The sequence below is a fragment of the Cervus canadensis genome, chromosome 4 (genome assembly GCF_019320065.1).
Source record: "Cervus canadensis isolate Bull #8, Minnesota chromosome 4, ASM1932006v1, whole genome shotgun sequence".
Taxonomy (NCBI): Eukaryota; Metazoa; Chordata; class Mammalia; order Artiodactyla; family Cervidae; genus Cervus; species Cervus canadensis.
This window is the reverse complement of record NC_057389.1, coordinates 62215662-62242789: the sequence shown is the minus strand read 5'-3', so window position 1 is coordinate 62242789 and position 27128 is coordinate 62215662. Positions and strand designations below refer to the sequence as shown.

The window sequence follows — 27128 nt, the reverse complement described above, 5'->3', positions numbered from 1 at the left end:
CAACAAAGAGGCCATTTGCAAAGACCAGGAGAGTTTTTCTTCTCCCTCTTTCTCTCACTCCTTCTCTCTTCCTTCTTTTGTTCCTTCCTTTCTCTTTCTTTCCTTCTCTCTTTTTTCTTCTTTCTCCTTCCCTTGTTTCCCTCTTTTTTTTTTTTGCCTGAGCCATTTAAGAAAACCTCCATTTAAATACTAATTGACCAGAAACTAAAGAAAGAGACTTCAGAAGTCATGCATTACAAAGAATATGGTCTTTACAAAAGTTGTTTAGAGAAGTCACTAAACAAACAGTTACTACCCATGAAAACAACAAACCCAACAATAAGGAGGGAAAGAATTTGATTTCCAGAGTTACCACATTGTAAAATTTTAAACATCCAGTTTTTAAAAAGATATTCTCCTACACAGGAAAAATAAACAGAAGCTGTCCCTGAGGACACACCAGACAAAGATTTTAAGTCAACTTTGTAAAATATGCTCAGAGAGCTAAAGGAATTCACAGGCAAAGAGCTGAATGTAACTAGGAGAACCATGTTTCAGCAAATAGAATATGTCAGTAAAGAGAAATTATAAAAAGGAATGAAACACAAATTTTGGAACTGTAAAGTATAAAAATTAAAAAATTCATTAGAAAGATAAAGAGCATATTTGAGCAGCCAAAAGAAATTATCAGTGAAGTCAAATCAGTTGGACTTAGTCAGCCTAAGGAACAGAAAGAGAAAAGAATGATGAAAAATGAACAGTCTTAAGAGACCTGTGGGACACCATAAAGCATATCAACATTCACACAGTAAGAGTTCCAGAAGGAGAGAAAGAGGAAGAAGGAATATTTTATGAAATAATGGCCCAAAAGTTTACAAATTTGGTAAAGAATATATCAAGAATCTTAGTGAACTCTGAAGAGAAACAAAGAGATCCACACTGAGACACATTGTAATCAACTATCAAAAGTCAAAGACAAAGAGAATTCTGAAAGCAAGTAAGACAGAAGCACCTTGTTGCATACAAGGAGTCCTCAATAAGATTAGCAGCTGATTTCTCCTCAGAAACTGTGAGGAGAGAAGGCAGTGAAATGACATGTTTAAAGTATTGAAAGAAGAATATTGTCAACCAATAATTCTATATCCAGCAAAACTATCCTCAAAAAAAAAAAAAAAAAAGAAGAAATTAAGATATTTCCAGGTAAACAAAGCCTGAGAGAATTTGCTTCTGATAGATCTGCTCTACAAGAATTGCTAAGATAGTCCTTTAGGTGAAAATGAAATTAGATAGTAACTTAACACATTATTGACCAGGGGATTTTGCAGAAACTAATGCCTACAGTGTTAATATGTCTCTGGTCAATAATGTGTTAAGCCATATGATGAACTAAAGAAGTAATAAATGTAACTACATAGGCAAATATAAAAGCCAGTATTGTATTTTGGGTTTGAAAAAGAACTCCTTTCTTTTTCTATATGGTCCAAAATAATTATAGATAGTTAATGGGCATGCACTGTATTTAGGTGTATTTTGTGACAACAGAAACATGAAGTGGGGGAGGGATGGAGTTGTATAGAAACAAAATTGTTAATGCACTATTGAAGCTAAGGTTGTATGAGTTAAAGATGGATTGTTGGGACTTCCCTTGTGGTCCAGTGGCTAAGACTCCATGCTCTGAATGCAGACAACCTGGGTTTTATTCCTGCTTAGGAAACTAGATCCTACATGCTGCAACTAAGAGTTGGCATGCCAAAACTAAAAGATTCTGCATGCTGCAACAAAGATAGAAGATTAAGACCTGGTACAGCCAAATAAATGAATAAATAAATAAATGGATTGTTTTAAATTTAAGAGGTCAATTGTAATCTCAAGGGTAACCACCAAAAAACTAACTTTAAAAATTCAGAGAAAGAAGTGAGAAAAGAACCAAAATGATACACTATAAAAAAAGCAAACACCAAAGAGAGCAGTAGTGGAGGAATTGAACAAAAAAGATGTGACATATGTAAAACAAATAGCAAAATGGAGAAATATTTTCTTTCTTACCAGTAATTACTTTCAATATAAATAAGTGAAGCTCTCCAATTTAGAGAGAATTGAGTCTTAAAAAAAAATCAAATATATGCTGTCACTTGAGATTCAGAGATACAAATAGGTTGAAAATGAAAAATGAAAGGAGTTACTCCATGCAAATAGAAACCAAAAGAAAGCTAGGTTGGATATACTCATATCAGACAAAAAAAGACATTAAAGAAAGCTGTTACAAGAGACAAAGGGGGACATTATATATTGACAATAGAGTCAGTTCATCAAGAAGATAGAATAGTTTTCTCAAGTACATATGAAACATTTTCCAGGATAGACCACATATTAGGCAACAAAACAAGTCTCAATAAATTAAAAAATATTGAAATCGTACACGTTATCTTTCCTGACAGTTATGGAATGAAACTAAAAATCAACAACAGTAGGAAAACTGAAAAACTTCCAAATATATGAAAATTAAACCACAAACTATTAAATAATAGGTCAAAGAAGAAATCACAAAGGAGTTTAGAAAATACTTTAAGATAAATGAACATGAAAATACAGCATAATGAATATTATAGGTTGCAACAGAAGCAGTACTCAGAGCAATATTTATACCTGTCAATGTCTGCATTAGAACAAAAGAAAGACCTCAAATTAATAACCTAACTTTATACCTCATGGAACTGGAAAAAGAGCAAACTAAACTCAAAGCTAGCTGAAGAAAAGAAGTGAAAAAGATTAGAATGGACTTCCCTGGCGGCTCAGTGGTAAACAATTCACCTGCCAGTGCAGGAGACATGGGTTTGATCCCTGATCTGGGAAGATCCCACATGCCACAGGGCAACTAAGCCCACTGAGCCTGTGCTTGGGAGCCACAGCTACTGAGCCCATGCTCCACAACGTCTGAAGCCTTCATGCCTTAGAGCCTGTGCTGTGCAGCAAGAGAAGCCAGTGAGCAATGAGCAACCTACACACTGCAGCTAGAGAGTAGTCTCCACAACTGGAGAAAAGCCCACACAGCAACAAAGACCCAGCACAGCCACACACACACACACAGATGGCAAGACTCAAGTCCAGGGAGCCTGCACGAATTATTTAATAATAATAAAAAAGATTAGAGTGTGAAACAAAATAGAGAATAGAGAAATAGTAGAGAAAAGTCAATAAAATAAAAGATTAAAATTCAGTTCTTTGAAGAGATCAACAAAGCTCATAAACTTTTAGCTAGACTGACTAAGAAAACTCAATAATGAGAGAAATGAAAAGTTGGGACACTACTACCAACCTTATAAAAATAAAAAGTTTTATATGAGAATACTGTGAACACATGGTACACCAATGAATTAGATAATCTAGATGAAATGGACAAAATCCTAGAAACATAACCACCTACCAAACTGATTTAAGAAGAAATAGAAAACAGACATACCAAAACAGACCTATAAATAAAGACGTTGGATCACTAATCAAAAGCCTCACAACAAAGAAATGCCCAGGACTGGATGGCTTTGGTGGTTAATTCTACCCTGCATTTAAAAAACAATGATCACCAATCCTTCTCAGACTCTTCCAAAAATAGGAGAAGAGGGAATATTTCTGAATTCATTCCATGAGGCCAGCATTACCCTGAGACCAAAGCCAAAGACATAACAAGAAATAAAGAGACCAACATCCCTACAAATATAGATGCTTTAATCCTCAAGATACATCTGAGCCCAGAAGTGTACCTAAAAAGTTACATACCATGACTAGGTGGAATTTATCCCAGAAGTGCAAGCGTGGTTCAGCTTAGGAAAAGCAATGAATGTAATAAATACATCAATAGAATGAAGGAAACAGTTGACAAAATTACCTTAGTAGATAACTGAAAAAGCATTTGATGAAATTCAGTACCCTTTCATGGTTAAAAAACGAACAAACACTTAAACTAGAAATGGAAAGGAAATTTCTTAATTTGATAATGGGCAATTATGAAGAAATCCACAGCTAACATAATACTCAATGGTAAAAGACTGAAAATCTTTCCTTTGAGATTAAGAACAAGACAAATGCCTGCTTTCACCGCTATTCAACATTGTACTGAAAGTTGTAGCCAGAGCAATTAGGCAAGAAAAAGAACTGAAAGTTATCCAAATTGGAAAGGAAGAACCAAAATTACCTAAATTTGACTTGATCTTATATATAGAAAATCCTAAAGAATACATCCATACACAAACTCAACTATTAGAGCTATTAAATGAATTCAGTAAAGTTGCAGGATACAAGATTAACAACCAAAATTTGTTGTATTTCTGTACACTAACAGGAACATTCAGAAAAGGAAATTAAGAAAATGCCATTTACAATAGCATTCAAAATAATAAAATACCTAGGAATAAATTTAGCCAAGGAGATGAGAGATGTATAAACTGAAAATTATAAAACATTGCTAAAAGAAATTAAAACCTAAATAAAAAATGTAAAGGCATCCTATATTCATGTATTAAAAAACTTGTTAAGAGGACTATCCAAAGTGAACTACAAATTCAGTTCAATTCCTATCAAAATTTCAATGGCCTTTTAAAAAAAGAAATTGAAAACCAAATTCTTAAATCCATATGACTGTGAATAGCCAAGAAAATATTGAAAATGAAGAACAAAAGTTGGAGAACTTGCATTTTCTGACTTCAGAAACTTTCTGTGTTGGCTTATTTGCTAAGTTGTGTCTGACTCTTGCAACCCCATGGACCATAGCCCACCACACTCTTCTATCCATGGGATTTTCCAGGCAGGAGTACTGGAGTAGGTTGCCATGTCCCTCTCCAGGAGATCATCTGGACCCAGTAATAGAACTGAGTCTCCTGCATTGTAGGAGGATTCTTGACTGAATGAGCTACGAGGGAAGCCCCCAAAAAGCTTTCTACAGAGATACAATAATGAAGAGTGTGGTACTCACAGGACAGACATAGACCTATAGAATAGAGCTGACATTAAAGAAATAAATCCAAATGCCTATGGCCAATTGATTCTTGACAAGGGTGCCACAACCTTTCAGGGGGAGAAAAATAATCTCTTCATCAAATGACGGAGGGACAACTTGCTATCTACATGCAAAAGCTGTGAGCTGTCATTCACGGTGCTGGTCGTCGGGTTGGGAAGAAGCATCACAATGATGTAGGTTATGTAACTGTTCCCAGACTGCTCTGGCTGTCATTTACCAGATAAAGAATCCTTCTGAATACATTTTCTGGAAAGATAAGCTGCTGGTTCTATTGCTGAAACAGAAATGCCATTCCCATTTTTTTGGTCATTTTGATAGCAATGAAACATTTTTATCATGATTAGCATCAAATTTATGAAATAAAATGATATGGAAACAGAAAGCATCTATTTAAGAAGAAGCTATCAGCCATGCTGTATAGGGCCACCCAAGACGGACGGGTCATGGTGGAGAGTTCTGACAAAACCTGGTCCACTGGAGAAGAGAATGGCAAATTCCTTCAGTATTCTTGCCTTGAGAACCCCATGAACAGTATGAAAAGGCAAAAAGATAGGACACTGAAAGATGAACTCCCCAGGTTGGTAGGTGCCCAATATGCTACTGGAGAGGAGTGGAGAAATAATACCAGAAAGAATGAAGAGATGGAGCCAAAGCGTAAACAGTGCCCAGTTGTGGATGTGACTGGTGATGGAAGGAAAGTCCGATGCTGTAAAGAACAATATTGCATAGGAACCTGGAATGTTAGGTCCATGAATCAAGGCAAATTGGAGGTGGTGAAACAGGAGGTGGCAAGAGTGAATATTGACATTTTAGGAATCAGTGAACTAAAATGGACTGGAATGGGCGAATTTAACTCGGATGACCATTATATCTACTACTGTGGGCAAGAATCCCTTAGAAGAAATGGAGTTGCCATCATAGTCAACAAGAGAGTCCAAAATGCAGTACTTGGGTGCAATCTCAAAAATGACAGAATGATCTCTGTTCATTTCTAAGGAAAAACATTCAGTATCACCTATTTATGGTGAAACAGATCACCAGCCCAGGTGGGATGCATGAGACAAGTGCTCGGGCCTGGTGCACTGGGAGGACCCAGAGGAATCGGGTGGAGAGGGAGGTGGGAGGGGGGATCGGGATGGGGAATACGTGTAAATCTATGGCTGATTCATATCAATGTATGACAAAAAAAATAAATAAATAAATAAATAAAAGAAAAGAAAAGAAAAAAAAAAAAAACACATTCAGTATCACAGTAATCCAAGTCTATGCCCCAACTGGTAATGCTGAAGAAGCTGAAGTTGAATGGTTCTATGAAGACCTATAAGACCTTCTAGAACTAACATCCAAAAAAAGATGTCCTTTTCATTATAGGGGACTGGAATGCAAAAGTAGGAAGTCAAGAGAGACCTGGAGTAACAGGCAAATTTGGCCTTGGAGTACAGAATGAAGCAGGGCAAAGGCTAACAGAGTTTTGCCAAGAATACCAAAATCAGATTGATTATATTCTTTGCAGCCAAAGATGGAGAAGCTCTATACAGTCAGCAAAAACAAGACTGGGAGCTGACTGTAGCTCAGATCATGAACTCTTTGTTGCCAAATTCAGACTTAAAGGAAGAAGGGAAAACCATTAGACCATTCAGGTATGACCTAAATCAAATCTCTTATGATTATACAGTGGAAGTGACAAATAGATTCAAGGGATTAGATCTGATAGACAGAGTGCCTGAAGGACTATGGACAGAGGTTCATGACATTGTACAGGAGGCAGTAATCAAGACCATCCCCAAGAAAAAGAAATGCAAAAAGGCAAAATGGTTGTCTGAGGAGACCTTACAAACAGGTGAGAAAAGAAGAGAAGCAAAAGGCACAGGAGAAAAGGAAAGATACCCCTCTGAATGCAACTGTATAGGCCATGGGGTCACAAAGCAACACAAAGTCACGGACGCGACTGAGCAACTTTCACTTCAAAGAATAGCAAGGAGACATAGGAAAGCCTTCCTCAGCGATCAGTGCAAAGCAATAGAGGAAAACAATAGAATGGGAAAGATTAGAGATCTCTTCGAGAAAATTAGTGATAACAAGGGAGCATTGCATGCAAAGATGGGCACAAAAAAGGACAGAAATGGTATGGACCTAACAGAAGGAGAAGACATTAAGAAGAGGTGGCAAGAATACACAGAAGAACTGTTCAAAAAAGATTTAATGATCCAGATAACCACAATGGTGTGGTCACTCACCTAGAGCCAGACATCCTGGAATGTGAAGTCAAGTGGGCTTTAGAAAGCATCACTACGAACAAAGCTAGTGGAGGTGACGGAATTCCAGTTGAACTATTTCAAATCCTAAAAGATGATACTGTTAAAGGGCTGTACTCAATGTGAAAGCAAATTTGGAAAACTCAGCAGTGACCACAGGACTGGAAAAGATCAGTTTTCATTCCAATCTCAAAGAAAGGCAATGCCAAAGAATGTTCAAACTACTGCACAATTGTACTCCTCTTACACGCTAGCAAAGTAATGTTCAAAATTCTCTAAGCCAGACTTCAGCAGTATATGAACTGTGAACTTCCAGATGTTCAAGCTCAATTTAGAAAAGGCAGAGGAACTAGAGATCAAATTGCCAACATCCACTGGATCATAGAAAAAGCAAGAGAGTTCCAGAAAAACATCTATTTCTGCTTTATTGACTTCATCAGAGCCTTTGACTGTGTGGATCACAACAAACTGTGGAAAATTCTTCAAGAAAAGGAAATACCAGACCACCTGACCTGCCTCCTGAGAAATCTCTATGCAGGTTGAGAAGCAACAATTAGAACTGGACATGAAACAGCAGACTAGTTCCAAATTGGGAAAGGAGTACATCAAAGCTGTATATTGTCACCCTGCTTATTTAACTTATATGCAGAATACATCATGTGAAATGCTGGGCTGGATGAAGCACAAACTGGAATGAAGATTGCTTGGAAAAATATCAATAACCTCAGATACACAGATGACACCACCCTTATGGCAGAAAGTGAAGAAGAACTAGAGCCTCTTGATGAAAGAGGAGAGTGAAGAAGTTGGCTTAAAACTCAACATTCAAAAACTAAGATCATGACATCTGGTTCTATCACTTCATGGCAAATAGATGGGGAGATAATGGAAGCAGTGAGAGACTTTATTTTGGGGGCTCCAAAATCACTGCAGATGGTGGCTGCAGCCAAGAAATTAAAAGACACTTGTTCCTTGGAAGAAAAGCTGTGACCAACCTAGACAGCATATTAAAAAGCAGAGACATTACTTTGCCAACAAAGGTCCGTCTTGTCAAAGCTACAGTTTTTCCAGTAGTCATATATGGATGTGATAGTTGGACTACAAAGAAAGGTGAGTGCCAAAAAATTGATGCTTTTGAACTGTGGTGTTGGAGAAGACTCCCGAGACTCCCTTGGACTGCAAGGAGATCTAACCTATCTGTCCTAAAGAAAATCAGTCCAGAATATTCATTGGAAGGACTCATGCTGAAACTGAAGTTCCAATATTTTGGCCACTTGGTGCGAAGAACTGACTCATTGGAAAAGACCCTGATGCTGGGAAAGATTGAAGGCAAGAGGAGAAGGGGATGACAGAGGATGAGATGGTTGGATGGCATCATCGACTTGATGGACATGAGTTTGAGTAAGTTCCGGGAGTTGGTGATGGACAGGCAAGCTTGGTGTGCCACAGTCCATGGTGTTGCAAAGAGTCAGACACGACTAAGCGACTGAACTGAACTGCTCTTTGGAAGGAAAGCTATGACAAACCTAGACAGTGTATTCAAAAGCAGAGATATCATTTTGCTGACAAAGTTCCAGGTATGGTTTTTCCAGTAGTCATGTACAGATGTGAGAGTTGGAACATATTGAGGGCTGAGTGCCGAAGAATTGATGCTTTTGAACTGTGATGCTGGAGAAGACTCTTGAGAGACCCTTGGACTGCAGGAAGATCAAACCAGTTAATCCTAGTCAACCCTGAATATTCAGTGGAAGGACTGATGCTGAAGCTGAAGCTCTAATACTTTTGCCACCTGCTGGGAAGAGCTGACTCATTGGGAAAGACTCTGATATTGGGAAGGATTGTAGGCAACAGGAGAAGGGGCAACAGAGGGTGAGACGGTTGGATGGGATCACTGACTCCACGGACATGGGTTTGAGCAAACTCCAAAAAGTGAAGGTCAGGGAAGCCTGGAGTGCTGCAGTCCATAGGGCAGCAGAATCAGACACGACTTAGCGACTGAACAACAACAATGTAAGTAATCTCAAAATGTTTTAAAGTATGTGGGGAGGATATGTGTAGCTTATATGCAAATACCGTGCCATATTTTATAAGGGACTTGAGCATCTTTGGATTTTGGTATCTGTGGGATAGTCCTGGAACCAATCCCCTGGGAATACTAAGGGACAACTTAGTATAACCTTTATGTCAAAACTATACAATGACAAAATGAAAAAGGAAAATTATGCCCAATATCATAAACTTGGACATTATAATCCCAAACAGAATATTAGGAAACTGAAGTTTTAAAAATATATGAAGAAGGTAATATATAGCATTGCCAAGTTGGGCTTTTCGAGGAATGCAAGTATTACAAAAATCTAGGAATTTTATTAACTAGCTTAAAATACTAAAGGAGAAAAAAGTCCAATAAAATCACTTTAAGAGATGCAGAAAACAGTTTATCTTGAGTATTTTTCATGATAAAACTTTACCAAACTAGGGAGAGAAAGGATTTGTTTTAAAGTAATTAAGAGTACTTGTGAAAAACCTATATCAAAGTTCACACTCAATGGTGAAATTGTAACAGTATTTTTTTTTAAGCTGTAGTCCAATTCTTGATAAGATTTGTATCAGTGTCTTAGCCAATGTATAATATAAGGAAAAGGAATAAAAAAATTAAGAATTAGAAAGAAAGTTTTAAAAAAGACTGTAATTATTCACCGGTGTTATGATTTCTGCATAGAAATCCCCAAAGAATCTGGAATAACTATACAGTTAATACAATTAATAAGTTAATAAAAAAATAAAGCCCATAAAATTTGGTAGATATATGATTAATAAATAAAATATATTTAATATGTCAGCAACAAAAGGCATAGCACTTATTATAAGATACAGAAAGTGTTAGAGGCAAATCTTATAAAAGTATTGTAATAATTTTAAGGAGAAAGAAATATATAAAAGTTATTAAAGAAGATATAGAGAAATGGAAGGATATATTAGATCATGCATAGAAAGACTCAGTTTCTTCAAGATGCAGTCTCCCGTGGTTAAACTATATAATATCAGTGAAATTCCAAAAGAAATCTGCAGGATTTTTTATGGATTGCCAAAAGCCAATGCTAAAATTTAGATGAAAGAATGAAAGAAAGGAAAACCAAGATGGTTTTGAAAGTGAAAAAGGGAGAAGTCTTACTATAAGGCTTTCTATAAGTCTTTCTGTAAGGCCTGTTAGTAACTAAGCAGGATGACAATGCATGAATAGACAACACAGGTAGACAAATAGACCAGTGGAAGAGGACAGAGTTCTCAGAGTCAGACCTGGCTTGGATGAAAACCTGGCCCCTGTCATATGGCACTGCAAATGAGTGGTGGAAGACAGTTTCTTCATTAAACAGTACCTATGGAGGAAAACACTCCAGTTGGATCTCTACCTTCCAGCATACACAGCTAAAGACCTAACTTGAAAAGTGAAACTTCAAAATGTTTAGAAGAAAATATAGAGGATTTATATGATCTCAGGAGGGAAAGGAATCTTAAGGTATGAAATATTTAAGCAATGAAGAAAAAGTTTGGTTAAATTGATTCCATTAAAACTTTAAACTTGTGTTCATCAGAAGATCATTAAAGAGGTGAAAAGGTAATGACATTTCTCAGTGTAGGAGAAGCTATTTGAAATGCATGTAGCAGGTAAAGGATTAGGATTCAAAGTATGTGGATATATTTTCTTTCAAATCAAGAAGCAAAAGACAAAACAATCCAGCAAAAAATTGGGGGACAAATTAGGAACAGGAAGTTCAGTAAACACATAAAAAGATGCCCAACTTTATGAATAATTAGAAGAATGACAAAATGAAAAATAAGATATCACTTCATCAGATTAACAAAAATTAAGAAATCCAACAGTAGGAAGTGTTGGTAAGGATGTAAAAAAAAAGGACCATTGTTGATGTTAAAGTAAGTTGGTACAACTGCTTCAGAATACAATTTGGCAATATTCAGTGAAGCTGAAGATGCTCATATTCTACAGTCAGGTAACTCTACTGCTAGGTTGTAACAGAGGAAAATGTGCGTACAATAAAACATGGGGCTGGGAGTTGGCTGGGGGTGTCGTAGGGGCAGGCAGTTATTTCGATGGAGGTGTTGTTTGCAGGTTTCAGAGAGAAATGAAAGAAATTCACCTACACCTGGCATTCTACAGGGTTAGTGGGGCTGCTGTGTCTTTGCGGTCACATGGGCATTATAGCCACATAGTCACCCATGATTAGACCCAGTTGCCCCGTGATGATTTTGGAGTGATTTCCTCTCTCAACAAGGACAGCAAGATAGGTGATCAGGTAGAGGGTGACTACTATGAGGGTCTGAAAGAAATCACTCCAAGGCCAGTTTTTAATCTATATCTTGATGTACAGGTAATACACATAGATGATAAATAAGATAGTAGTGAATATCATTCAATCACTGATTGAGGCAGATCAGAATCACCAGGCACAGTACAATTTTAGCAAACAGGAGAATTCCCTTTTGGGTGCTCCAGCAGCTGGGAGCCCAAGGGGTACTCAGAACAGGCTGTGGTGTGGACAGGAGTCCCTAGGGGCATGGAGGATCTATTCACAGGTTCGAGGACACTGTACTCCCAACCATCTTGCCTATGAACTGGCTGAGAGGAGGGCCCAGGGGCACAGGACCTCAAGTCTGCTTTTTAAATGGCCCTGTATTTTTGTCCAAACTTTTTGTGCTTTTATACTCTTGGCAGTAGTGAAAAATTACAAAGAAGCTGAATATCACCCAATGGGTAATTGGATAAAAAATTATAATATTTTCATAAGTGGAATTTCTAAATAGTGGGGAAACTTTAAACTAGGTTTACATATATCAACATGGATGAATCTTATAATTTTAAATAAAAAAAGTTCCCAAAGGATACTTTAGTGTATATGCAATTTATGTAGTGTATGAAAGATGCAGAACCATACCATGCACTTTTAGGGATACATATGTGGCAAAAGTGTAAAATATATGAGCAAGGCATACTCCAGGTTTGAAACAGGCTTACTTTTGTGGAAAGGGAAGGGGATTTGATCAATGTGAGGTTCTGCCTGTAATGGTAAGGTTTTATTTCTTAAGCTAAATGGTAGTATATGGTTGTTCATTATATTATTCTTTTACATCTTTTTGTGTATCTAAATGTTTCATTGTAGTTAACAAACATAAAAGTGTATATAAATGGTTGCCATGTGGAGACCACAAATATAAGTGTACGGGACAAATAACACCACCAGCGGCCCTAATGTAATCCAAATGGATAGTTGTGGCCTGAGCTATAATTTCCAGTGATAGCATCTGACATATTTAAAAGGTGGTGTATCTTAAAACCTCTTCTATTCCCCTCTAGAAACTCTTTCTAGCACCCTCCCCTTCAACCCACCCCAAACTCATCTCAGTTAAAGGCATCAGTATTTACCCAGTTGCTCTGTGTGAGGAATCTTCCTTGCCTTCTGTACATCCCTGAGTCCATCAGAAAGTCCTGTCATCGCTGCTTGCAGAATACATCTGGAATCCATCCTCTTCTCTTCAGTCCCACACTGTCCCCCAGTCCAATGCAATCTAACCCAGTCTCTTGCCTGAGTGATGCTAAAATTAATTCTACTATCTATCACCTCCTTCCTAACTTGCTGCCCAGTTGCTATTCCCACCAGTTTCCCCACACTCTCATTTCCATGGATGTCTCTTAAAAATGTAAATCAGTTCACATCACTTCCTTGCTCACGCTTCAAGGCTGAGGTTAAAGTTCACAGCCTTCCCCAGGCCTACCAGGCCCTCACTACACAGCTGGCCTCTCCATCTTCATCTCCTGCTTTGCTCGCCCCTTTCTGTTCTAGCCACTGTGGCATTGCTGTGCCTTTCTTACTTTAGGATGCTTGTAGACACCCCTGGGAAGTATTCTCCTGGATTTTATTATGGCTGCATTCCTGGCTTTAGCAAGGCCTCCACTCTACACCTTTTCTAAGTAGCTGTCATGACCATCCCTCCCCACCTGACCAGTCCCTTTCTCCCTTGTGGCTGTTTCACTTTCCTTCCTGTGTGATGTTATATGTGTATTTGTCTAAACCTTCATTTCTGTCTCTCCTATTAGACTGTCAGCTTCCTAGGGGCTGGACATTTTCTGTCTCATTCATTGTTGGGTTTCCTTATATCTGAAACAGTGCTTAGCATGTGATAGATGCTTAATCACTGCTTCCTCAATAAATGAATTCATTGATGATAAGAAAAAACTTAGATGTCTCAAAAAGTGCCTTTTGGTAAAATCAAATCCCCTGGAATTGTTCATGCATAAGAAGAATTTGAATAAGGTTGTTTCATAAGGTGTAACAGTGGAAAATAAGCAGAATATTCTTCAGAAGCAGATTAGTTAACTGATTTTAAGTAAGTGTGATAATAGAGTAAATATAAGTAAATGTGTGAGTAGTTCATCTCTGTTCATCTGGGTATTAAAGTTGGTCAGAAGGCTCTTGGAATCTTCTCTGGGAAACTTCCTTCCGTGTTGCCTGATGTATACTTCCCACTGGGCCTTGATAGTCATTCTGACAGTCAATCATTCCCAAGCTCTCTGGGTCGGGGCCACAGGGTAGGGAAGACCCAGAAGGAGAAGGGAATCAGGCACGCTGTGTCCACTGTGTGCCCGGGACTCTGCCTGGGTTTCTCTGTCCTGTGGCTGACTTAGGAGCATCCTCCCCCTGCCAACACACACCCCTCATCAGGTGGCCCAGGCGGGGGGAGGTGTGCAGCTTGGTCTGACCCTGCCACCCTTGCCACCCCTGCAGGTCTCAGAGCTCATCTTTGTGTCCATCTATAGCTCTGAGTTCTGCATGAAGCTCTATGTGGACCCCATCAACTACTGGAAGGATGGCTACAATCTGCTCGATGTGGTCATTATCATCATCATCTTCATCCCCTACAGTCTCCGCAAGATCAAGGGCAAGCACTACCCCTACCTCAACATTGCCGATGGTGTACAATCCCTGCGCATCCTCAAGCTTATCACCTATAGCCGTGGCATCCGGGTGAGTGGCCTGGAACGCGGTGGCTCTGCGAGAGCAGGTGACAGGGCCCCCGATGAGGTGGTACTTCTGCTTCTCTCCTGCGGTGATTGAGTCCTCTTGTGTGGGAGGTTGATCTTTACCTGTTTTATCTCATTTCATCCTCAAACGATTCTAGGAAAGGTGTTAGCTTCGTTTTACAGATGAAGAAACTGAGACCCACGGTCACTCAGCACTTGGATACTGGAGCTGAGGTTTGAAAGTTGTTCTGACTCGAGCCCATCTCATCTTTCCCTCTCTCCCGTGCTGCAGAGTGACTGATGGTCACTTATGGTCCAGACCCTTTGGAGTATGTGCCCAGGAGTCTCCAGCTCTTTGATGGCCCTGGCCACTCACGTCTTCCCCCAGAAAACTAAAAGTCTGCAGCTTCTCTTGAGGGTCGGTCTCATGACTTGTTCAGGAAGCCCTGGAAGCCCTGCTCCGGCTGAGGGGTCACACGGTGGCCGGTGTTGGCTTGGCTCAGTGGTGTCAGAGCCACTTCAGAGGTGCCCCAAGCATGCCCTCAGGCGTTCATCCTGGACTCTGGGTTCGCCCTGGCCCTACTCAGTGCCCACGCTTCTCTAGGAAGGGGCTCATCTGGACCGATTTGACCACGCAGACTTCACCTGCACACTGTGTCCCACTGCGGCATTCTTGACGAGTTCTTACCTCTTTAGTCTTAGCAATCTTGGAAAAGAAGTTCTCTTTCTCTTGCAGGAGTGGAGGCAACTTATTTTTTTTTTTTTTTTTACCATCTCAGTTCTTTTGGAATTAACCCCCAAACAATGGTTTTCTTTCTCCAAGGAGAGGAGGGAGGTGCAGGGTGGGCATTTATTCCTGCAGGCAGCTGCCAGACTGGTCTACATGCAGGGCAGCCCCAGTGCTCCTTGGCTGTCTCTCTGCTTCACACTTTACCCCAAACTATCAGAATTTCACTGTCCTGGCTTCCAGCTCTACCAGTACCTCCTTTTCTATGTTAATAGTTTCTCGGCTTAGAAAAAAGAATTTTTGTAGTTGACAATGGTGGCACAATGCAAGAGGCTGGAGAGTGGGTTCCAGCCCTGCTGGTGTATCACGGTGTGACTGTGGATGAGGCATTTTGCTTCTCTGAGCCTCTGATCCTGCATCTTGAGATAGGAACATCTCCCTACCTTGACAAGATACCAGGGACAGATCTAGGTAGCTGAACATGTATATGCAAGACTCCAGGGCAGGGAGAATGAACGATGAGGTGTGGGAGATAAGACCAACACCCATGTCATGGATGAAGACTGAGATCACAAGATGAAGACCTGCTTGTGAGATGGGGCCCAGAAAACCTGGGAAGCCCCATTCCTCTGAGCCCTATTCATTCCTGTTTCCAAGGTGGCTCTCCTGCTCCTCCTGGACCTGGAAGAGCATTCAGGGCTGGCCCTCAGCTGAGGAGCAGGAGCAGGACACCCTGGGATGAACACAGAGGCAGGCTGGGTTCAAGTAGAGTGCTCAGGGCTGCTGATGGGGAGACTACTCCAGCCCCGGCACAGCACGGGCTATCCCCCCATGGGTGACTGAGCCTGGAGGCCGTGCACTGGTGAACCACTGTTAGATTACTCCAGCCCCAATCTGGACACTGTTCCCATTCATTCTTTCAACCATTTATGGAGCATCTACCATGTGCTAGGCAAGGCACCAGATACTGGGGCAGCTATGGTTGGGACAGGCTGAACCGCTGTCCTCTGAGCCCAGCCCAGTCAGCAGCCTGATGTAGCCCTTGTGCCTCTGCCTTGCAGACACTCATCACTGCCATGGGGCAGACAGCCTACACCGTGGCCTCCGTGCTCATCCTCTTCTTCGTCCTGATGTACATCTTCGCCATCCTGGGCTTCTGCCTGTTTGGGCTTCCAGAGGGAGGTGACATGAATAACTGGGGGAACCTGGCTTTGGCCTTCTTCACCCTATTCAGCTTGGCCACGGTACCATGTTTGGGAATAGTGGCGGGGTCGGGGGCAAGGGCCTTGAAAGGGGACTGGCAGCTGGTGCAAGTGTGTGGACATGCTGGGCATCACTTGGGGTCTTTCCCACACTCAGACACTTAGCTGGGGTGGCAGGGGGAAGCTGAGGACTGGCCTCCTAGGACTAGGCACAGGCCAGCACCCTGGCCAAGAGTCCATCATTGACTCTAATCTTGTGATTCCCTACAGCATTCCTATTTGCCCCCTGGGGTGGTAAAACTTTTCAAAAGTTCTCAAGAGATAATTCATCCTAATTGAAGTGTAATTTAGAAGGGAAACCCACAACACAAAGCCTTTTGGGGAATAGGCTGTCACAAATCCATGCAGAATAAGTCTGCAAAACCTGAGTCTCAAAGTCTAGATTCTATTGGGTTCTGGTAAGATTGAGGTCTTCCCAAAGGAGGGCCTGGCCGAGAGGCAGTGTCTTGGGGAAGGACGGAAGGCCTTTTGGAGAAGAGCCCTTAGGGCACATTGGCCAGCACCACACCAGCGGTGCCCTGCCTCTCCAGGCCAGCCTGTCTGCACTGGAGTCGGTGGGTTAGGGGGAGTGACGTGGAGGAAGGGCCAGCCTGCTCCTCCGTAGGGCCAGGGCTCCCCTAGGGCAGGTGAGCGGGAGGCCTGCCCCCCTGAGCCTTGTCACTCGCCCTGTCTGAGCAGGTCGATGGCTGGACAGACCTGCAGGAGCAGCTGGATGCCCGGAATTTGATTCTGAGCCGCTCGTTCACCATCATCTTTATCTTGCTTGCCTCCTTTGTGTTCCTCAGCATGTTTGTGGGTGTGATGATCATCCACACTGAGGTGAGGTGGTGCTCTTAAGGATTGGGTGGGGGGGTTGTTGGTTAAGTGTGGCAGGTGGATCATCTCTGAGCCATCTCCCTCCAGAAGTGGACGGGAGGGGGCCAGGGGGACCATCTCTGTGCCAACGCAACCCTTCTCCCCGAGCCCTCCCTCTTGATGGTGGCCAGCAGGAGAGGTACTTGGGAGGTCATTGCAGCTGCAGTTGGCAGCTTGAGTTGGAGGCTGGCCCTGTGAGGGGGTCCTCCTGCTGAGAGGCCTGAGTGGCAGTGGGAGACTGGGGAAGAGGCGAGGTGGGGATAGGGCACAGGGAGAGCCCTGCATCTTACCTCCATCCTCCTGCCCTCTAGGACTCCATCAAAAAGTTTGAGCGGGAGCTGATGCTGGAGAGACACATGAACCTCATGGAAGAGAAGCAGGTGATTTTGAAGCGGCAGCAGGAAGAGGTCGGCAAGCTGCTGCAGACCCAGGTAGGCTGTCTCCGTGGGCAGGCAGACAAGCAGAGGGACAGTCAGGGCTGAAGGAATGGTCAGGAAGACGGGCCTAGGGGCCGGGGTGGAGGGCGCTTGGCCTTAGGCATCTGCGCATTTGGAAAGTCAGCTGCCCACTCCTCCCTAGTTTTCAGAGTCAGACTATGTACTCTACCTTTTTGTATTTTCTCTGGACCTCTTCAAGTGTTGAGTGTTGTGATTATACTATTTCCCTCCTTCATGGGCAACACTCCATTGCTGGACCATGGACTATAACCCACCAGGCTCCTCTGTCCATGGGATTTCCCAGGCAAGCATACTGGAGTGGGTTGCCATTTCCTTCTCCAGGGAATCTTCCTGACCCAGGGATTGAACCCAGGACTCCTGCATTGCAGGCAGATTCTTTACCATCTGAGCCACCAGGGAAGTGCCAACATTTCCCTCCTTCATGGGCACAACTCCATTGCTGGGCCCTTGGCCTGGAGCAGTCTTGTTCCCGAGGATTCACGGGGTGCCAGGCAGGCCCCATTCCTGTTCGCTGAGCGGGGGAGGTCCCGGAGGCCCTGACAGGTGCTACTAACCTCAGTTTTTCTAAACTGGAACAAGAATGAGCTCAATGGGCTGGAGGTTTTCCATCAAGCATGATACAGCTGTGAGGGTCGAAGTCCTCTGAGCTGCCTGGAGGGCCCAGCGAGGTCCTGAACCACTACCCCTTTCTCCCCCGTGAGGCCGGTGCCGCGCTCCTCAGCCTCCTCTCCGAGGTGGAGAGGTCCCCCTGTTCTGTGGCCTGAGACTTGTCCACAGCAGGGTGAAACGCCGAGCCGTGCTCAGGCTGTCCCCTTTCCTCCCATGTCACCTGTCCTCACGCCGGGTGAGTTGTCCTCACGTCAGGTACAGTGGCTCGGCAGGTGACCCCAGTCGGGGGGCTCCAGGCCCAGAAGGGGTTGGGGTGACCCGTGCTGTACTCAGGACTCATCTGCCCGCGCTCCTCATGGAGGGTCCCCGGGTCTTTGTGTAGCCAGACTCTTGTCATCTTGCTCTGTTTACGCTCCTCTCTCTAGAAAGATCTTGACCACAAGAGTTTCACTGAACTGGTGGAGAAGTTTAAGAAGACCTTGCGGCACACGGACCCCATGGTCTTGGATGATTTTGGCACTAGCCTGCCCTTCATTGACATCTACTTGTCCACCCTGGACAACCAGGATGCTACCATCTACAAGTCAGTCCCAGCCCCACTGACCCTGGCCCATGGGCCCTGGTGGGGTGCTGGCTGATGTGCAGGGAAGGCAGAGCCAGGTCCTTCTTGGAGGGTGTGCAGGGGCTGGGCTGCTGTGTGGACAGGCCTGTGGCTGGTGGGGGGGAGGGGAGCACTGCCCACTGGCCCTCCTCAGTTTAAAAAACGGACCTGTTTTTAAACATTGCTTCCTTTGATTCTCCAAGAGTACCTCACCAAGCCTTTCTCAGAGGGGCAGAGGAAAGACCTCTGGCTGCAAGTCAGAAGCTGAAGCTCCTGACCTGGTTCTGTTACTGCTTCCTGTGTGACTCTGGCCAAGTCTTTGTCCGTTTCCCGCCTGTCACAGGAGGGACTGACACTAGGAAAGCAGTGTGTGTGAAGCCCGGGGCTGTGCTCAGTGTGAGTTAGCTGGGGTCACACTGGCCATTACTGCAGGAAGAAGCGGGGCACAATTAGCCTCAGGTCTCAGCAAACACCCCCTGGAGGGCTTTGTAGACTGGAGGGGGTCTAGGAATGCCGGTTTTGGCCCAGGCCCAAGAGTGGATCTGGCAGTGTCCAGCCAGCCCTCAGGCACTCACCTCACTCAGAGCCCAGGAGTCCACTGTCTCCAGCCTAACATGGGCAGTGAGATAACTTCCTCCCGGAGCGCAGGGAGCCTGGCCGACCTGGCCTTCCCACCCAGCCCAGTCTGGTTCTCAGGTCTGTGCTCTTTCCTGACCCATACCTGCCAGGTACGGCGGACATGCAGATGCGAGCATGCGGGGGGCAGGGCCGGGTGGGGCGGAGCTCACTGTGAGCTGAGGCCCTCCTCCTCCTCTCCCAGGCTTCAGGAGCTGTACTATGAGATCGTGCACGTGCTGAGCCTCATGCTTGAAGACTTGCCCCAGAAGAAGCAGTCCCAGTCCTCGGAGAAGGTCGATGAGAAGTAGCTGGATGTGGGCACCCAGCCACCACGGGCCTCCCGGGCTGTGACCCCCGCCCCCACCCCCCGCCCCCCCATTAAACTCATATTTTCTGAGTTGACCTCTCTGCAGCTGCTGCTGTGATCATGACATCTGTCCACCTTTGGGCGTTGACCTGAGTCGGTGCCCATGAAGTCTGATTCCTCCTCACAAGACGCAGCAAGAGCTTGGAAATGGGGAGTGAGGAGAGAGGAGCTCAAGGCTCACCCTGGCCAGAGGCCACAGCTGGGGGCCTCTTTCCCTTCCCTCGACCCCTGCAGCCAGGTCCCACTGGGCTCCTGGGAAAGCCACCTGGACCCCGGACCGAGAAGGGCCGCCCATGGCCCCATGAGAGGGCCTGGCTCCTGTGAGCTGGTGTGGCCCCACTGGCCCAGGAAGCCCTGCTGGCTCACCTGTGTGGGCACCCCCGTGCCGCAGGCTTACAGATCTCTCTGTGCACGCAGTGCCATGGAGGTCTCTCTCTCAAATCCTTCTCTGCTTTTCCCAAGGCTCACGGTGATAGTGGCGCCCAGGGCTGCAGCCAGAGTGGCAGCATCAGGCATTGGGGCTGCTCCCTTCCCTTACTCAGAATTCTTTACTCCAAAGGCAGCCTTTTCCGTGTCATCCCTTGCCAGATGCCTCCCGCAATCGGCAAGGCCCTGGCCCAGCAGTGTTAGACCCATCTGAAGGCCCAGGTGGTGGTGGTGGGGGTGGCTGGCACCCCTTTCTCCCATCTGGCCAGACCAGAGGCCCACCAGTGCCCACTCTGCTCTTGTTTCTGGGGAGTGTTCTTGAGGCCTGTCACCTTGGCAGGGCCCTCTTCTTAGAGAAGTGGTGAGTTCTGGGTCGGGCTGGGGTGGGAGACCAGCTTCTATTGCTGGGTGCAGAAAGGCCCAGGCCCACCCTGGAGAGGCTGGTAAGTAGAAAAACACATAGAATTGAGAATGGTTGGACAAGGTCCCATAGGGGGTCTGTGAGCTCCAGCCCTGGATGATGGCACCCCTGAAGCCAGAGGAAGACAAGGGCCTGTGGAAGCCTTTACTATTGTTTCCTGAGCTGTGCTGGGGGTTCCGTGATGAGAAAGCCACAGTCTCCTCCTTGCCATCTTGTTCCCATGGTTGCCTAGGGCAAGCAGTCATCCAGTCAGAAGGGATGAAAAGATATGTCTCTGAGGAAGTGACAGTAATTGTTTGACAGTAGAGAGCATGTGTCCTCTGAGATACTCAGATCGTTTCCATTTGCAAATATTCACACTCAGGACCAAATTGAGAATCGTGTGAAACTGTGCCGAGAAGGATTGCTCTAGAGCATGAGACCCATCGCCATGCCGTAGGGGAGCCCTCCGAGGGTAGGAAGCGTGGCCTCACGCCTTCCTGGACTGGAGAGAACTCTGTGCCCTGGAGGGGGCCCTGAAGTAAGCGAGGGATGCATCCAGTGCCTAGCAGTGAAGGGGGTGACTCCAGGTTGGGGGCTTCTAGGGGGGCTCTAGGGGGTACAGCCCAGACAGCCCAGCGTGCCGGCCTCAGGCAGTGGCTCTGATTTAGCGCTGGGACAAGTCAGATGTTGCCAACTGTCCACTCTGGATGTGCCGGTGTTGCTTGGGGGAATGTGAAAACACCTCCCCTCCTTTCACTAGGAAATGTGTGGGAACTGCCCTAGGCCTCTGTGGGTGAACAAAAGGTTTTAAAAATTCCTCAGGGAGGCAAGTTTGTGAGTACTACTGTTTTAGTCAGGAGGCATGGATTCCTTAATCAGGTGGCCTTGGGCAAGGTGTCTGGTCTTTTGAAACCTTAGCTATTTCTTTTGAGAAATGGGCTGATAAAACTGTTCAGCTGTAGTATTATTTGCTCAGTCATGTCTGACTCTTTGTGACCCCATGGACTGTAGCCCACAAGGCTCCTCTGTCTATGGGATTTTCTGGGCAAGAATACAGGAATGGGTTGCAATTTCGTCCTCCAGGGGATCTTCCTGACCCAGGGATTGAACTCACATCTCACTCTAAGGATCAAATAAAATGCACCTGAGAGTGTTAAAAAAAAAAAAAAAAAAAAAGAAAGAAAAGACACTGTCAACTATGGTTTGTGCTTCCTGGTTGTCAGCTCTACCTCTGCTATGTGGCCAGCTGCAGTGGGGCCGAGAGGGACAGGGCCAATGACACAGTACCAGGTCGAAAGTATGGAGTTGAGAGCAGGAAGCTGAGGTCAGGAACCTGGGAGTCAGGGAGAATGGGCATCCAGGTGGAGCTGATGCAGGGTGGCCAGATGGCCCGTTGGACTTCAGGGCCTGGGGCCCAGGAGGGAAGCCTAGGCATGGGCCGCAGGGCTGCGGTGTAGAAGGGCACTCTGCCTGGCAGGGCACAACCAGAAGGCTTTCACAGAGCAGGAACTGGGAGAGGGTGATGTGCAGAGGGCTGGCTCAGCACTGCTGGCAGCACAAGCCAGTGGATATTTGGCGTAAAGTCCCCAAGCAGCATTTCTGTTTGGCTCTATTTGCCTGCAGAGCAAACACTGGCAGTTTGGAATTCCCACTTGGGCCCTCACCAACTCAAACAGGCTTGGCCAAGGCTTTCAGTTGATTTGCTTCGGGCACAAGTCGCTCTGCTTGCCCAGGCCTGGCTGTGGAAAGCAGGACCCTCCTCCTACCCTCAGCCCGGGGATCCGGCAGAGCTGTCCCCAGATGGCTCGCCTATCTCCATCCTGCCAGCTGGGTAGTTTGGGGCTGCAGTGGGATACCCAGGACCTGGGCTTAACTCTTCTGGTCACTCCCAGGCCTTCCCCCGGCTCTTGTAGGAAGGAATATGGAATCCAAGGCTAGAGGTGTTTGGAAGGTGGCTAGATTTTTTTTGTTTTTTAACTGCTTGTTGATTCCACCAGCAGGAAGCAGTCTCTATAATATGGAAATCCAGGCAGTGACTGAGACTATAAGTGCTCCTCTTTATTCCAACAGTCCCTAAAAACCCAATACTGATATGCTGGAAACTGCACACCTTGAAATTTTCCCCAAATGGTGGGTGAGACAGGACACATAAAACGAACTGCCCTTCACCAGGTCAGGAGAATTCCTAACTAGGCTACTCAGGAAGGAGAGGTAATCATTGTTGATTCTAGTCACAGAGGTTGGGAAATGAGGGAGAAAGGCACTCAGTTAACGGGGTAAGATTTACCAACACGTGCGCACCTCACTCTGCCCCACACTCTGCACCAAGAACGTCCTCTGTGCGTGGTCGGCCACGTGCAGCACCTCCTTGAGTTCTTGCTCCGATTTCACCTGAGGTTTGGTGCATTGCAGCCCTAGGGGCATGGGGGAGGCAGGGCTGGAGAGCTGGAAGGAAAGGGGAGTGTTGGGGCTTTCTTGGTTGGCTCCTGGCTTCTCCTCCATGGCAGAGAAGCAGGGTAATGGGACTAGACCTACAGGATAGGAGCTGGGACAGGGAGGACAGGGAGGAAGAAGGAAGTAAAAGCTGAGGCCATGAGTCAGAGGCTCTGAACCGAGACTCTGACCCAGCTGGAGGGCGAGAATGGAAAGGGGACAGGTGGGGACAGTAGGCATCCTTGTTGGGTGAGAACTGGATCCCCACTGACACTCCTGCAGAGAGGCCATTAATGATGGGAATTATTGAGGGATGATTTTTGGTTGCTGAACTTTGTCTTTTGAAAATGGAGCCCCATGAAGAGATCTGACCACGTGGGATTTACGTTATAAGATGGCCATGTGTCATAGGGACCTCCTAGGTTAAAATTGGGATATGTTGAGAGGGCTTTAAAAACCACCACTGAGCCCCCCCAGCTGCAATTTGAGGCCTCTATATGAAGTACTCCTGAGGGTAATGACACTAAGTGTGACTGGCTTACTGCAAAATAAAACTGAGGTCTCAAAAGGAGGCGTGAAGAGGCTAAACGGGGGATGAAAAGTCTGCTGTAAAATTCTTAGGTTGACCCCCAACTTTTGTAATCTGGTAATGGGACAATGACCTCTCACAGCAGAGGCCCCCCACTGCCCCAGTTCAGTATCCTAAGAGCACAACTACCCCTTGACTTCCTCCTTCCCCACTGGGGCCTTGAGGTCTAGGATTGGGCGTGAGGTGAAAAGACTCTTCAAAACATTCTGCTGGACCAGCGAAGGGGGAGTCCAAGCAGAGATCCAGCAGAGGCTCCAGAGGTATGACCTGTTCTCTTTGTTGGCTGTGGAAAATACCACCTTCTGTTTTATCAGTAGTTCTGTTTCAGATACTTTGACATACATGATTTGAATCTCATAACAACGCTTAGGTACTTTCATTATTCCCATTAAACAGGTAGCAAAACTGAGGTTCACAGAGGCAATGTACCCCAGGCTGTATAACCAAGAGGGAAGAACCAAGCATTCCTGCTCTAACCACTCTTGTGATACTGTGCAACAGTCCTCTAGGGAAATGTTATCTTCATCTTATAAGTGGGCAGACAACACTCAGAAAGACTGTTACTTGGTGAGATCATCATTGGAGGGCAGAGTCAGTATCTGAACTCAGACCATACATGGCCCCGTCTGCAGTCTCAGAGCAGCCTTGTTCTTTCTTATCAAAGTGATTTTTTGAACTCTAAAAATCAAACCATGATTCCCTCCTGAGCAAGGCCTGCCTCTGGGAGGAGGAGGGGTGGTCCCTCAGACCAGCCTCATTTAGCCAGTTTCCTGGCCCCTTCTTATTGCCTCGTGGAGGCTCTGAAGTCTGCCGGCCCGGTGGGTCCTGACTTAGCAGCCCTAGGAGCTCCAGGGATGGAGAGGGTGGCAGGAAGCAATCAGTGTATGCAGATGGGTGGTGACTGTGGTGCTTAATCAGGAAATTACAGCCTGGGCAGAAGAGGGGTTTGGCTTAGAAATCACCCTTCCCTGGGTTCCAGTCAAGCAGGCCTAGGGAGGCTTGGCTGGGCTGACAGGACGCTCCGAGCAGGCGTGAGCTCAGCTGGCAGAATGAGCCGGCCTTGTCAGGCAGGGCTGTGCAGACCGGCCCCCGGGCCCAGGAGACTGCCTCCTAGGTGGTGACGCTGTGGTCAGTCCTTTCTGGGCCTCTGCCTGCTCCGGTGCCTTCTGACACCTCATCAGCAAGGGGAGAAGCTGTGGGCATCCAGGGGGTGCTTTGGGAGGTTCTTGACCTGCGTCAGTGACTTTTTACCTGATTCACAAATGAGCAAGTGGAAAAGGTGTGAAAGAAGTGTCAGGTGGAAAAACCCAGGTGCAGAACTGTGCATACGTGGACCATTTGGAAAGGGAGAAATAAAACAACACACACACATTGGCAGTGAGATATTCCAAGTGGCAAATATGATAGACAAAACCTAGTCTTGGCCAGGGCATGGAGATGGCACCCTGTCCACTTTTGGCAGTGCAAAGAGGTGTGGCTTTCTCAGAAGGCAATGTGCATGAGATTTTACTCTTGTGTTCCTATGGCTCAACAGTTCTGCTTATGAAATTATCCTGAAGAGCCAAATGACAAATGCACCGAGATGTAGGGATGTTTCCTGTGGCCTGTTGTGATGGAAACACAGCAAAAGAAATCAATGCCCATTGGTGAGGAGACTGGTTGAATTAGTATGAGTCCATACATGTCGCCCTTAAAGCAGTGATTTGTTGATAAGAATAGGTGTTCTTGATATTATATGATTGAAAAAAGTGGCTTCTAAAGCTACATGTGATATGTCTTTTATATAACAGTGAGTGAGAGTGAGTAACATATGTACATGCACATGTGTGTATGCTGAGTGATGTCTGGAAGGATAATCATATTAGTGCTGGGACGGTGGTCTTGACTATGTCCTCATTCTTTTCTGAACCTTTTGAATTTTAAGAATCAATATGTCTTTTGTAATCAGAAAAAACAATATAGTTTTCATCTTGGAAAAAGTTCTGGGAATTCTCTGGTGGTCCAGCAGTTAGGGCTCCATGTTCTCACTGCCAAGGGCCCAGGTTCAATCCCTGGTCAGGGAAATAATATCCTACATGACGCATGGTGTAGCCAAAAAATAAAAATAAAAAAGGAAAAAATGTTAAACAGTGTGCATGTATGTGCGTGTACATGTGTGTGCATGCACACCTATGCCTGTGGTAGATGGAAGGGCATTCCAGGCAGAAAGAACTGCAGACACAAAGGAAAGAAGCTGGTGTGGCTGCAGCCTGCAGTGTGAGCAAGGGCAGGGGGATACTGGGGACATACACTAAGCAGGATCCTAAGGACCTGGGCTTGGCTATCTGGAAGCAGGGCAGTGACCTGGCCTCTTCTGACCCCTGCTTCCTCTCTGTGAACGGCCTGCTGCCCTGTACCTAGCACTTAAACTTCCTCTATTCTGTCTCCACTTCCTCTCCCCGTATCTCCCAGGGCTCCCCTTTGCCCAGCCCACCTTCACTCCTGCACACCCATTCCCATCGCCCTGTCCATCATGACTCATCATCAGGTCCCCTTAAACAGGAAGCCTTCCCAGATTACTCTGGTTAGCCTTGATAGCTCCTTTTGCATCCTCTCACCCTTGAACTTTCATCCCTGTCCTTAAATCAGACCTTAATTCCCCTAGACCAGGTGAGGAGGGCTGGGAACTGAGAAGTTATGCTGGAGGTTACCTGGATGCCAGTGATAGAGCAGCTGACATCAGTCAGCTTCAGAGTCCCAATGTGGAGGGAGAAAGCAGGCAGCAGAGATCCAGGAGGTATTTTGAGCCTGGCATGTCACAGGCACAGTGCCAAACACTACACATAGCTTTTCACATTTATTCCCGTTGAGCAGATGAGGAAACTGAGGCTCACAGAGGTTATGTGGCAGTAAGTGGTAGTCCTGCACTTGGGTATGGACAAGCCCAGGTTCTGTCTAACTCTAAAGTCCACACTCTCACCCTACTCGTCTCTGGCTGTCACCCCCCTGGAGGGTGGCTGGGCTGGGCCTGGGATGGGGCCTTGCTGTGCCCATGGAAATGGACTTCAGGGTGAGAGGGTGATGCTGTCTCACTCAAGTGGTAGCTCCTGTCCTGGCGGAGAATGTGGGGGCAGTGCAGCATACCTGCTGAGGCCGGGGGACAACCTGGCCATTGTCCCCAGTGAAATCAAGTGAGATATTTCCCTGTGGGGCCAGCTGGCAGGAGCACCGAGTAAGAATCTGGTGGGGAGGAGGCTAGGCGTGCTGACCGAGAAAGAGCTTTCCCACTGAGATTCTCCAGTGGTAGGAAGTTGGTGAAATGATAAAGGACAATTTAAGCAATAGCCCAACCGAAAGCCTTACATACTGGTCACATCCATGGTTCCTTCAAACCCTGCCAGCAGACTCCAGGAGGCAGGAGGCAGATCCAGTGCCCACTGACAGAAGAGGAAAGCTGGGCTCCAGAAAGGGACAAGGAGCCCAGGCAGGGGCTAGAATCCAGAGGGTCCCGGGCCTC

At 45.6% G+C, this 27128-nt stretch overlaps 1 protein-coding gene across 2 annotated transcripts in view; it reads left to right on the top strand.

The window, feature by feature from the left end:
* CATSPER3 (cation channel sperm associated 3) overlaps positions 1-20110 on the top strand; it is a 30761-nt gene extending 10651 nt beyond the window's left edge. Inside the window, exons 3-8 of one of the 2 annotated variants that reach the window (XM_043465471.1) lie at positions 14049-14288; positions 16073-16255; positions 16952-17092; positions 17440-17559; positions 18621-18778; positions 19617-20110. In XM_043465471.1, the coding sequence (XP_043321406.1) occupies positions 14049-14288; positions 16073-16255; positions 16952-17092; positions 17440-17559; positions 18621-18778; positions 19617-19722 (948 nt within the window). In that variant the 3' untranslated portion in view covers positions 19723-20110. The remainder of the gene's footprint in view (positions 1-14048; positions 14289-16072; positions 16256-16951; positions 17093-17439; positions 17560-18620; positions 18779-19616) is intronic. The other variant, XM_043465470.1, reaches the window with a different exon arrangement.
* The last annotated feature ends 7018 nt before the right edge of the window (positions 20111-27128 follow it).